Raw genomic sequence first — 12,771 nt, 5'->3', positions numbered from 1 at the left:
TGTCCTCTTTCCAGGTGGCAGACAGTGAGGTGAAGGCGGGGACTCTGCAGCTGACGGTGGAGCGGCTGAGCGGGGCCCTGACCAAGGTGGAAGAGAGCGAGGGGACCCTGCGGGACAAGGTGCAGGGCCTGACAGAGGCTTTGGCCCAGAGCAGCGCCAGCCTCACCAGCACCCAGGACAAGAACCTACAACTGCAGAAGGCCCTGACCGCCTGTGAACATGACCGCCAAGTGCTCCAAGTATGGGGGTTCCAGGGTCTGGCTGTGGGTGGGCCCAGTGAGAGAGTTAGCCTCCAAGGCAGGCTTGGAGGCCCTGGTGGAGAGCCAGTCCCTAGGGCAGTGGGCTGGGAACCCAGGAGCCAATGAGAGCTGGCTTTGAGGGAGGGGGGTGCACCCAATAAGAGCATTGGCCAATGAGAGGAGGCTCTGGGGGGAGGTGGGCCCAAGCCTACCTAGTAGGATGGGCTGAGGGACCCAGGGGGCAGGCTAATGGGGGAGAGTTGGGGTCTGCGGTGTCCCCACCTTGAACAGGTCAGTGGATAGGCCGTGGGCAAGGCCTACTGTCTGGCTCACTCTCCAGGTGAGAGGACTACCTGTTTTGTGGGCTGTGAGCCTGGCTTGGAGGTACCTAGTAGAGGGGAGCTCTTTGCCTCAGGGCTCCCAGGCCAGCCTGGCACCATCAGCCCTTGTCCCCCAGGAACGGCTGGAGGCCGCTCGGCAGGCATTATCCGAGGCTCGGAAGCAGAGCAGCTCCCTGGGCGAGCAGGTGCAGACAATGCGGGGCGAGCTTGCAGACCTGGAGCTGCAGCGGGCAGAGGCCGAGGGCCAGCTGCAACAGCTGCAGGAGGTGAGGGTCAGGGCAGGCTCTTCCGTCCCCGGGACCACGAGGCCCTTGGGACAAGGTCAGGACCTTCCCACCTACCACAACCTCATCCCAAACCCAGGCCCAGCCTCCTGTGAGGGAGCATAATTCACTCAGCCCCTATCCCCATTATACAGATGGAGAAGCTGAGGCCGGGAGAGACCCGTCCGGCCTCAGGCGACAGTTCCCCGATGTAGGCCTCACAGTCGCCTTGCCTAGCGAAGGGGCACAGCAGGCTGGCCTCATCATCCCCAAGCCTTGGATGCAACCCTGGGGCCCAGATGGATGAGGGACTCATTGGCTTCTGCTGCAGGTGCTGCGGCAACGGCAAGAGGGTGAGGCTGCGGCCCTGCACACGGTCCAGAAGCTGCAGGACGAGCGGCGGCTGCTGCAGGAGCGCCTGGGCAGCCTGCAGCACGCCCTGGCTCAGCTGGAGGCTGAGAAGCGGGAGGTGGAGCGGTCAGCCCTGCGGCTGGAGAAGGACCGGGTGGCCCTCAAGAGGACGCTGGACAAGGTGAGCTGTGCCCCCAGAGCCCTCCCTTCTCTTCCTTTGGGCTCTAGCCATGGTTGGTCCCAGCTGTATGTCCCTAGGGTCAGGGGGCCTCAAATGATCCTGCTGCCTCTAATCTGACATCCCTCTCTGAGCCTCTCTCTCTTCCTGGGACCTCCCTCCTTTCTTGGGCACCCTGATCCCCTCCTGCTCTCCCACCTAGGTGGAACGGGAGAAGCTTCGCAGTCACGAGGACACAGTGCGGCTGAGTGCAGAGAAGGGCCGCCTGGACCGCACACTCACGGGGGCTGAGCTCGAGCTGGCCGAGGCCCAGAGGCAGATCCAGCTGTTGGAGGTCTAGCCCCCGCCCACCCAGCCCTGGATACCGTCTCTCCTTGGCCTGGACCCAACCTCACCCCCAGCCTGAGTGCCAGGCCGTCCCATGAGGAGCTGATGGCTCAGTCAGCCTAGAGCTCTCAACCCCGACAACCCACGAGCCCAGACCCTTAAGAGGGGGCAGCTCAGGGCCGCGTCCCAAGCAAGGGGTCCTCCCCAAAGTGGAGAGAAAAGAGATGCTAAAGACCTGTCCGCACAGAAGGCTGTGTGTTCATGTGTGTTGTGGACATGAAGAGCTCTGAGTGTACCTGGGAGAACCTTGTGCATGGATGGATGTGGCAGATCTAAGTCTTAGGGGCCTGTGAATTAGGGGTCTGTACCTTTGGGTGCAGATAGATGTCTTCATGTATTTAGATGTAAAAGTACTGCACTTTTATGCATGCATTTGTGTAAACACACACATTTACATGCTTGCTTTTATGGCCATATGTACATGGGCTTCTCTGTTTGAATAGGTATGCGTGTTGGGATCACTAAGTACCCTGACCCAGGATTTGCAGGCCAGGAGGGCTGGGGGTGGAAGACAAACAGGAATCTCTTCTGCATCCCATGCTTGGCCCCAAGGGACCCTTAGGCTTCCCCGCCACCCCGGGGAGGTGCCTGACACCCCTTCACACACACACACACACACACACACACACACACACACACACACACACACACACACACACACACACACACACACACACACACACACACACACACACACACACACACACACACACACACACACACACACACACACACACACACACACACACACACACACACACACACACACACACACACACACACACACACACACACACACACACACACACACACACACAGCCAGAGGCCTGACTAGCCGCCCCTCCCGCAGGCCCAGGTGGTGGCGCTGGAGCAGAACCATAGCCCAGCCCGGCTGGAGGTGGATGAGCAGCAGCTGGAGCTGCAGCAGGAAGTGGAGCGTCTACGCAGTGCCCAGGTGCAGACAGAGCGCACCCTGGAGGCGCGGGAGCGGGCCCACCGGCAGAGGGTTCGTGGGCTGGAAGAGCAGGTACTCAGGCCTGGTGGGCTCCGGCCCCTCCCCAGGGGGATGCAGTACCAGCAGGACTCCCCCTTCAGGAATCTGGGCTGGGGTGGAAGTTTGGAGCTGGAAGTGGGAGAGGGAGAGGGGGCTGGAGTTAACCTCTTAGGTATAAGGGGTCGATGGCACCCATAGCTGAAGTGGTCCAGGGGGATCTATGCTACTGTCAGCCATGGCTGAACACAGGGGCTCAAGTGATGTCACTGGAACTCAGTCCCCTTGCCATGGCTCCGTGCTGGGCAGGCGGTCTCCCTGGGTGGCACAGGTGGCCTCAGCAGCTCCAGCCTCAGATTATCCTAATCACCCTTGACCCCAGAGGAGAGAGGGACCCTTCTTCCTGAGAGCAACAGCAACAGCCCCAACGATGATCCTCACTGGCCAACTGAGATTGCAGGCCCCCTCGTCACCATCTCTGCCCTGATCATGTCTGCAGGGCAAGGCTGCTCTGGCAGGCCTGGCCTGGCTCACAGGTCCACCCCTGGAGTCGGGCTGGTGCCAGGCCTATCCTAGTGGTGAGAGAGGGGATGGGTGGCCCCTAAAGAGATGCTGAGCAGTCAACAGACACCCAACTGCTGCACAGAGCAAAATAAGAAAGGGTGGACATACCCTGGCTTTTAATGAGACCTGGTTTCTCCTGAAACAGGCAGCACTAGGTCCCTTCCAGTCCCAGCTGCAGCTTAGGGTCCATCTGTTAGTAACCTCCCACTTCTCTGAAACCAGGTGGGGGTCCTGGGTTGGCCTTACCTCCTCTCTTCTCCAGGTGTCCACACTGAAGGGACAGTTGCACCAGGAGCTTCGAAGGAGCTCAGCATCCTTCTCTCCCTCCTCCGGCCCCCCAGAGAAGTGAGCATCTTCCTGGCTGGTGTCCTGAAGAGCCACCCCATGGCCAGGGCAGGACAGGGGCCTCGTCTCAGCACCGTCTACCCAGGGCCTGGGCCCCCAGAGCACAGCTAGGGGTGAGGAGGAGCAGGGATGGCAGTGCTGCGGGATGGGGACTCCAGCACCAAGCCAGACCCAGCAGCGGTCTCCCAGCCTCATCAGAGCCACCCACTCTCTGTGGGCCCCCTCAGTCCAGCCCCTCGCCCCTGGGATGAGCCAGTGCAGATTGTATGTGATCCTCCCCGAGAGTGACAGAGCCAAAGCCAGGGGTTGGAGAGAGACCCCCTTGTCTCTGGCTGGGCCTGGAGCACAGGCTCACAGGGAAGAGGAGGGGTGTCCAGGCCTGGGGCAGGGGCCAGAGACCCAAGCCCTCCTCTGGCTTCCCAGAGGTCTCCGCCTTAGTTCAGAGTGTTTGTCAGGGAATTCCTCAGAGAATTCAGAGTCCCTGTATTTTTGTACCTTTTTACAATGTTAATTGTTCAGAACTGTTCTGTTTTTTGTAACAAGACAACCCCATTTTTTAAAATGGTTTGTACAGATGTGTCCCTTTATTAATATGTCTCCACCCAGAAGATAGGAGGGGAACAGGAGGGGTCTGGGGCAAGAGAGATGGTGTCCCCTGGTGAGGGGTGCTCAGGGGGATGGGGGAGGCTTCAGAAACGCCTGTGTTGAACCCCCCAGAAAGGCCTGTTCCTAACCCCCCAGGATATCAGGGTGGGGAGGCCTCTGGGGTCCTGCGCCACCCACCCCCTTGAACAGATGGGACTTTGGAGGCTTGGGGGTGGGACCCAAACTCCATGGCTCAACTCTTTGCAGCTGAAGCTTTCTACCCTCTTCTCTGGCCCCTCCTGAGGACAGGGCCCACCCTCTGGACAGTGACAGGCCTCCCAGGTAACGTGGTGAACAAGTGCAGACCTGGGAGTGGACGTGCGGTCTTGCCTTGGCTCCTCTGGGTGATCCTGCACAAAGCTGCTTAACAGGTCAGAGCTTCAGTTTGCTCATCTGTAAAATGGGAGTCTGCTTCCCAGGGTGGCTGTGAGGAAGTACACAAGGAACCAGGGGCTCAGTCTGTGTTTCCAAGGAGCAGTCTCATCTCATGGAGTCCAGTGGGGTCAGGCTCTGCCCCAGCCCCACCACATCGCTGTGGACCCATGGGTGGGTTACGTAATGCCTCTAGGCTTAGTTTGCCTGTCTGTAAAATGGGAACATTAAGTGTAGCCAACAAGTAGGCCTGTTTGGAGAGTTAAATAAGATGATGTGCTGAGCCTTCATACATTGCTGGTCAGAGGGAGGTGTTATAATGGCTTCCCTGTTTCTATTCTCTGAACTGCACCAGCCTTCCCTCCCTGCAAAAGCCCCTGATATCAGAGTCCACCAACCTTGACCTCTGGCCTTACACTCTATACACACCCTTCCACACGGGTGGCCTCCCATCTTGCCTGGCACCCCCTCCGATGATGGGGGATTCACAGCCTCACCAAGCAGCCCTGACAATGAGAAAACTGTATTCCTGAACCTTCTATTTTTTGATACAACCCTCTGCAACACACACACACACACACCCCTAGGGGGCAGGTGTCATGGCCTATCTTTCTGGGCAGGTCAGAGCTGAAGCGGGTTGGTGAGGAGGCAGGGCTGGGAGTGCAGAGGCAAGGCCATGGGTCGCTGGAACATGGCCTTCTCCTGAAGCGGCCGGGTAGCCTCTCGGTGCGGACGAGCAGTGTTGGAGGCCGCAGGCCATCTCCTCTGTGCTCCCGCCTGAAAAAGTGACTCTGAATCTTTTGTAAAAACCTGTTTTTAATTTTGTATAAAACAAAGGTGATCTATGCCCAGGGGCTGTAGGAAATCCAAGCAGACCAGCTGGGGTGAGGGTCAGAGCCTACCTTGGGGGGAGGTGGGCCTGGAGTGGGGGACTGTCCTCAGAGGGACTGAGAAGGCACGTCAGGGGCCCAGACCCCATAGAGAGGCCTGGGATGTCCCCCACCTGGGGGCGAGACTGGGCATTGGGGAGCACCCCCTTGTGCCCCAGGGGTGGCCACAGGCTGGGGAGGGGCCTGAGGCAACCCCCCAGGGCTACAGTCCACTAACTTTTTACAGAATAAAAGGAATGTTGGGCTGGGGAGAAAAGCACCAGGTCAGGTAGAGCCGAAGGGCCCCAGATCCGAGGAGGGGCCAGGGCTTGGGGTGCCAGCTCCACCCTAGCAGCCCCCGCAGCTCCTAGCACAGGCAATGGCCACGGACTGGCATAGGCCGCTGCTGGCCATCACGCCACATTTGGAGAACTTGTCACGACATAGGTCAGCTGTTGAGGGGGCAGGAAGGATTTGGGGTCAGAGTGAGGGTAGGTGATGGGAACTGCCACCCCCTCCCCATCCCTGGTGACAGGAGATATTCTGGAGATAAAAAGCAGCCAGGAGGGGAGCCCAGGAACCCCTGGAAGTGGCCCCAGCATATGACCCATGTTTCATAAACATCAGGTCGGTGGACACATGGCTGGACAACAAGTAGGGGTTGGGGGAGGGCGGGGGTGGAGGCCTTCCTACCTCGCAGGAGCTCCTCGTGGGCACAGACTGTGCGGACACAGATCTCCTTGTTGACCACATACACGCGGCGGAGGCTGAGGGGATGGGGCCGGCACAGGTGTCAGCCCCACCCTCACCCAGCGCTACTGGGCGAGCCCAGAAGGGACCTGGCATTGGAGCCCAAGTCATGGCCCCCAGGCCTGAGCTTAACCAGAGCTGAGCTCAACTTTAGGACTGGCAATCTCTCCCCACAGTCACACCTTGGCCGCTGAAGCGAGCTGTCATCCCCCCTCCGCCACCCACCTGCCAGCCCGTGCTCACCTGTAGAAGCAGACCTCGTTGAGACACTGTTTGCAAGGCTTATGTATGGAGTAGAGGCGGGTACACGGGTACTGCTCCTCGCGGCAGTCTGAGTGACAGGTGGGGTCAGACTGGGGGCTGCAGCTTGAGGCTCAGAGCACCTCACCCGTGGAGACTGGCTCTCCGGGCCTGGGGACCCCTGCACCCTCAGGCCAAGCCTAGACACACACCCCAACACATGCACACACCACACTGCTGGCCCTTCCCAGGCTGCCCGATGTTACCCAGTGTATTTACACACACACAAATTCACAGCCACGCTTAGAAGCATATATTGAAACACACAAGTTCAAACACAAATCTACACCCACATACAGTCACAACAGTCCACAGCAACCTCACGAGAGGTCTGCACACACTCACACACTGAGCTGTGAGACAGGGTCCCTCACACACAGGCTGGCTCTCTCAGGCTCTTGGCTGGGGCAGGCCCGCTGAGCCAGCCTGGGCTTTCTGCCCCATCCTCACCTCGGCTGCCATGAGCACCACCCCATCCTGCTGGCAGTAAGCCCCCAGCATGCTCCCGCCCCACCCCAGTGTCTGGGAGCAGAGGGCCCCTCCTAAGGCTGCAGCCAGCTCCGCCTCCAGCCAGGCCCAGGGAGCAGAGGGATCTCCTGGAGCCACCTTGGGGGCCCTGGAGTTGCAGGGGCACATCTACAAGCCCCTCACCCCACCATCTACCCATGCTGTCTCCGTCCTCCCAGTGCCATGCCCCACTGCCCCCTAACTTCCGGGACCATGCCTCTGTCTCTCCAGTTGTCAGGAAGGCTCTTACCCAGAGGCCCAGGCTCCGTGGGCTCCGTCTCTACATTTCCTGGTTCTGGTGCAGGGGGAGAGGCAGGCAGAGATCATTGGGAGGGGTCTGTTCAGAGCAGGAGAGGTCCCCTCTCCCAGCCCCAGCACAGACCACCCCACCCACTCCCGGGTTTGGCTGGAGCTTGTGGCTTACCTAAGGTGGGGGCTGGGATTACTTCCTGCTGTACTTGCTGCTGGGACTGGAACTGGAACTGCTCCTCGGGGGGCCGAGGAGTCACCTCTGCAATGGGAGATGATAGGGGGGTCTGCTCCCTCCTCCACACCCCCCTGCAGGTCTCCATGGGCTCCCCACCCAGCTGCCCACCCATCCTATCCTGCCCCCGTCCTTTACCTTGATAATCATAGTAGTCAGGGTTGTCTGAAAATAAAGATGAAAGTGTAATTGGTGGGGGTCAGACTAGTCCCCAGCCCCAGGTCACAAGTGAGCCAGGGGCCACACCCCAAGATTGCCATTGTGCTACCCGACCTGGTCCCTGGCTGAGCCATGCGCATCTGGGGAGCAGGGATGGGGGAGGCCTGGGGGTGGTAAGGCCTTACCAATCTGGTCGCTATAGTGGGTGTACTGGACATGGTCTGGGAATGGAGGCAGCGGGTCCAGGTCATACTGGCCCTGAGCCAGCAGGCCTGCTGTGAGGAAAAGGCAAAGCTGAGGTGGTGCCTGGCACGGAAGGACAGCAAAGGCCCCACGGCACTTCTAGGGAGGGGAGGTAGAGGTCCCCAGGGTAGGCCTATAAGACCTGAAGATCCTACAACAGACTCTTAGACCCACAGGATGCAAACTCCTTCCTTCACTCTGAAGGCCCTTATACTCCCTGGTCCTGTGTCACCTCGCTGACCTTATCCTACCCTCTCCCCCATGCTGGCCTCTCGCTGTTCCTGGAACTGGGCCTGCTTCTGCCTGCCCCAGGGCCTTTGCACTTGACTCTTTCTGGACCTCTGATCTTGGTTAGCTTCTCCTCCTTCAAGTCTCATCTCAACTGAAATATCAGCTCTGCTAAGGGGCCCTTGCTGGCCCACAACCCTCTCCATCTCATCCTCCCAGTTATTTCCGTAGCAGTCAACTCAATCTGACATTTATTACGTCTACTTGATAACATCAGCCTCCCTTCTCTAGACTGGCAGGCAACACCACAAGGACAGGGATTTGTCTGCCTGATTCATCACTGTATCCCCAGGGCCTAGCCCACTGCCTGGCACATACTAGGAGCTCCACAAATATCTATTAAATGAAAGACTGTTAGACCTGCACAGCCTCTGTGATCCCCACTGATAACTTCTCAAGGTCAAGACTGCATAGGGTAGTTGGGTCCCAAAGGGATCTAGAACCCAGGCCTTCAGACTGCCTTGGACGCCCCCTGTTACTACACATCAGCTCCCGGGAGGGTCAGTAAGGAAAAGAAAAAGTGTGGATCCTGGTGCCTGGGTGTGTGCCCACTCCCCAGAATCCTTCCAGTCTGCTGCTGTGGAGGGTTGGGGGGAGGGTCCAGGAGACGCCTCCAGACTTTGGGAGGGGTTGGCTGGCCCAGTCTGTGGTCCAGGAGGTAGGAGGCCCTGGGAGCCAGGGAGCTGAGTTCTGGCCACAGGGCATAACAAAAGCTCACTGCCAGCTCCCTCCCCTCACAAACCCCACTTCCACCCACATAAGGGGAGCCCCACCAGCCCCAGAAGCCACTTACCAGGCAGAAATACCAGGAAGAGGTAGGCAGCTCTCATGGCTACACAGTGAGGTGGGCTGGGCTGGTGTCAGGGGACAGCTGGAGGAAGAGGAGGGGCAAGCTGCATCCCGGGCCACTACCCCAGGACTTCAGAGCCCACTTCTGATCCCCTGAATTCACCCGGGAGAAGGAGAGCCCAGGAAAAGAAGCCAGGCATATGGAGGGTCACGGAGTCTGGGCCCAGGGGGAAGGGGACTACTCTGGAGGGACATTGGTTCCTGATGACCTACTGGGTGTTCAGGTTCCAAGGGACACAGCCTCCAGCCTGTCTTCAGGACTGATCCTGACAAACAGACCCTACCCTGCCCTCCTCACTGAATGGAGGATTCTAATCCCCTATCAGCCCTGACCCTGCCCACACACCCATGCCCACCCTCTGGTCCAGCACTTCCCCGGGTGTCTAACGCACTGATCACACGGATCCCTGACCCCAGGCCCATCCTTGGGACCCCAACCCTGCGTAGCCAACATCACAGCACAGACTCAGCAGTCTGCCAAACCCACTGCCTGCTCCCAGTTAGCCCCTGGGCCCTGAACATCCTGCTCAGCAGGAAACCACATGTGTGTACGGGCCTCAGGGGCCCCTGGGGCAGCCAGGCCTGGGCAGGGCTCCCACCCTGAGAAGATTCTTCTGCCAGGCCTCCAGGCCTCCTAAGACCTGGCTGACTTCATCACACACTCACGAGACTGAGGTCTATTTGTCTGCTGCAGCGGGAAGCAGTTAGGGTGGAGTTTGAGGAGGGTTTCTCTGGATCCTAAAAGGACAGCGCTGAAGGAGACCGTGCTGTCACCCAGCCCAGGGGTTCTGAACCCCCCACATTGTATGACAAGTGTTATGTGTGTAGTTTTTTGGGGAGAGGGCAGTGGTCCATAGCCTTCACCAAGCTCTTGAACTTCAAGAACTGGTCGAGTCCAGCCTCCAGTCTTTGGCCACATAGTGGACTTGGTAGAATTTACAGGTCCTCATGTCCAGTCTCAGCTCAGTGGCGGGCAGCCTCAAGACTCTCAGCCTTCTGCTGGGAGGAAGTCCATGGGCTCATCCATCCAGGAAAGCCCCCTCCCCACCACAACAAAAGGTGTTCTTCCAGACAGCTAACTGGAAACTTAATTTTGCTGCATTCCCCCCAGCCTACCCAGGGAATTTAGGGAGAGGGGCAGAAACATGGGCATCTTTCCCTCCTGCCCGATTCTGAGACTATATGGCCCCTGGCCCATCTCATGCATTCAGCTTCTCACTCTTTTTCTCCACCCTTACTGCAATCAGATGAAGTGGGTGAGGAAATCCAGGTGAGGGCGAGGAGATGGGACTCATGACAAGCTGCCCCACAGGCAGGGGACACCTGGCTCCCACATCCCCATTCTGAAAACCTTTGGCCTCCTCATAGTAAGGGGACTTAACAGCCTGGAGTGCCTTCCTGGCAACTCCCCACAAGGCCTCACTATCCCCTGCTTGGCCCCCAGGCTGGTGGCAGCCAGGTTAGATGGAGCTGTCACTACTCAGAAGGCCCCAAGTTGGGGCCTTAAGAGGCTGGGGGAAGGTGACTCTGTCTGTCCCCAAAGTCCCTCCTAGGTCTCTCAGCCCCCTGCATGGAGTCTTTTCCTCCCCTAGAAGGTTGGGCACCCAGGCCCAGGCTTATTGGGAAAGGGGCCCCAGGGCAAGGGGTGGGGCGGTAAGGAGGAGAGTCCTGTGGGAGCAAGGGATCCCTCCAAGGGACCACATCTCCAGGCACTTCTAGACTATGGATTGCTGGGTGTGTGGAGGCCAGGACTGCCTAGAAGGCCTGTTCCCCACCCTGGCCCCTTCGACAGCTGGGACGTCCCCTACCCTCTGTGCCTGAGAAGGAGGGGGACTAGCGGGGCCTACTCTGAGCCCCCTGCCCCCACGCTGACTGACTCACTCTGCGGGAGGCTCTGTCTGTTCCAGAGGCCGGGCTGGGGTCCGGCTGGAGAAAACCAGATGTTGCAGGCGCCGCACAGCTGGGAACAATCAGCCACGGAAACTTGCTCGAGCGCGCTCCCTCGCGCTCTCCCGTCTCTGATCTCTCTTTGTCTCTCCGCGTCTCTGTCCCGGCGGCTCCCGCCGGACACCCCCACCCCACTCGCCACATTCCAACCTCCCTGGGAGAACAAAAGCGGCCCCATCCCCGACGCCCCCACTTCTGGCTCCCAGCAAACGGGTTCCCCTCCCTCCCCAACTCGCGTCCTCCCCTCAGAACGATCCCAAACTTTCCAAGTGCCCTCTTAGCATCTGCTCAGACGGCCCCGGGTTCAGGGACCCTGGCAGCCGCCCCTAGCATCGGGGACCCGCGGAGCCCCGCACCCCTAGCACCTGGAGGCCCTCCGACGTCCTGGCCCGCGACCTCGGCCCGTGGAGCGCCCCCACCCCGGTCGGGCCGCCAGGCCCGCGCCTACCTGGCCGGGTCACTCCGCCGCCCGCTCCGAGTCCGCCCGCCGGAGCCGCCCCTTTGCCCGCTCCGAGCTCCCCTCCGGGCCCCCGACGGGGCCGGCGCCCGCCCTCCAGCCCGGATCCGCTGGGTCCTAACGCGAGCGCCGCCGCTGGGGCCGCCACGCCGCGCCCTCGGGTCTTAAACCCTCTTCTGAGGGCGGCCCCGCGGGGAGGAGGCGCCCGCTAAGCCAGCGTCACGTCTGATCAGCATTTCACACTGTGCAAAACGCTTTCTCCTCAGCGCCTCATCACATCTGGCCCGCTGTCAACATGGTGAGGTGGGCGAGGTGGGCATGTTACAGAGGACGAAACCAAGGCTCGTAAAGGCGATTCACCTACCGTCATTCAGGGAGAAATAAGCCTTGCCCTCCAGTTTCCAGAACGCCCTCCCTGGCTGTGCCTTCTGGGTCTCCTTGGCCAGCTCCTGGCCACAGCTGGCTTCCATAACCAGTATTTCTTTGAACCCATGGGCTAAGGATACCGGGCCTGATCCCACAAATGTTCCCAAGGCACAGCCAATCCAACAAGGATCCATAAAATCACAGCCCCTCGACCCTCCCCAGACCTGGCCCTCAAAGATGTTCCCATTCAGGACCTGAGCCCACCATCCTTCCATTACCCAGGCTAACTCCCCTGCCCTCAGCCTCTGCAGGCAATCAAACTCCCACCACTATTTCTGACTCTGTAATAACCTCCAATCTAGGCCTTCCCAAATGGGCCCTGCCCTCCCCCACTCACCTCAGACAGGGTTGGGGTAGGGGGACTTCTACTTAAAGCCTCTTGTTGGTTTCCCATGGTACCTGGGAACAAGGCTAAACTCCTGAAGGGCCCCCAAAGCCCCTACCTTTCATCGCAGCCTCGCTCTGCCTCCTCATTCCTTCTGCCTAGTCTCCCAACAGCCTCAGTGGCCTTTTGGCAGTTTCTCATTGAACCCCTTCCTCCAGCTGCCACAGGGCCCTTGCTCAAGCTGTTTCTTCCTCCTGGAACACTGGTGAGGTCTTCCTCCTTCAGGTCATAGATCAAATCCTCCCTTCTTCAGAGAAGCCTTCCCTTTCTCCCTGTTACAAGCTCTTAAGCAGCTTCTGTTTTACTGCTCACAGCTGGTGCCCTATGTCTGTGACCATGTGACCTTGCCTCTCTCCCCAGTGAACCTGTCAGCCCCAGGAAGACAGGGATAAGGTCTGCTTTTGCTTATCCTCAGTTTTTGCCCATTAGGC

The 12,771-nt window shown here is 59.4% G+C and overlaps 2 protein-coding genes across 12 annotated transcripts in view; one reads left to right on the top strand and one right to left on the bottom strand.

Moving 5' to 3' along the window:
- The window catches only part of CROCC (ciliary rootlet coiled-coil, rootletin), a 47,066-nt gene extending 42,832 nt beyond the window's left edge, over nt 1-4,234 (top strand). For all 8 annotated transcript variants that reach the window (XM_074377310.1, XM_074377311.1, XM_074377313.1 and 5 more), the window contains 6 exons: nt 15-239; nt 697-846; nt 1,175-1,375; nt 1,575-1,706; nt 2,610-2,786; nt 3,577-4,234. In XM_074377310.1, coding sequence (XP_074233411.1) covers nt 15-239; nt 697-846; nt 1,175-1,375; nt 1,575-1,706; nt 2,610-2,786; nt 3,577-3,663 — 972 coding nt within the window. In that variant the 3' untranslated portion in view covers nt 3,664-4,234. The remainder of the gene's footprint in view (nt 1-14; nt 240-696; nt 847-1,174; nt 1,376-1,574; nt 1,707-2,609; nt 2,787-3,576) is intronic.
- Nucleotides 4,235-5,474: 1,240 nt separating this feature from the next.
- MFAP2 (microfibril associated protein 2) lies at nt 5,475-11,789 on the bottom strand. 4 transcript variants are annotated; one of them, XM_074377331.1, is made up of 10 exons: nt 11,521-11,778; nt 11,007-11,085; nt 9,070-9,147; nt 7,931-8,017; nt 7,725-7,751; nt 7,527-7,613; nt 7,353-7,397; nt 6,539-6,626; nt 6,239-6,312; nt 5,475-5,997 (listed from the first exon to the last, which is right to left on the bottom strand). In XM_074377331.1, the coding sequence occupies exons 3-10, from the start codon at nt 9,104-9,106 to the stop codon at nt 5,894-5,896; spliced, it is 549 nt and encodes a 182-aa protein (XP_074233432.1). In that variant the 5' UTR covers nt 9,107-9,147; nt 11,007-11,085; nt 11,521-11,778; the 3' UTR covers nt 5,475-5,893. The 4 variants fall into 4 exon arrangements, with proteins under 4 accessions (XP_074233432.1, XP_074233430.1, XP_074233433.1 ...); XM_074377329.1 differs by having other exon boundaries at nt 7,931-8,020; nt 11,521-11,744; XM_074377332.1 differs by lacking the exon at nt 11,007-11,085 and having other exon boundaries at nt 11,521-11,789.
- Nucleotides 11,790-12,771: the final 982 nt, after the last annotated feature.

The sequence above is a fragment of the Camelus bactrianus genome, chromosome 13 (genome assembly GCF_048773025.1).
Source record: "Camelus bactrianus isolate YW-2024 breed Bactrian camel chromosome 13, ASM4877302v1, whole genome shotgun sequence".
Lineage (NCBI taxonomy): Eukaryota > Metazoa > Chordata > Mammalia > Artiodactyla > Camelidae > Camelus > Camelus bactrianus.
This window is presented reverse-complemented; position numbering and strand designations above follow the sequence as displayed.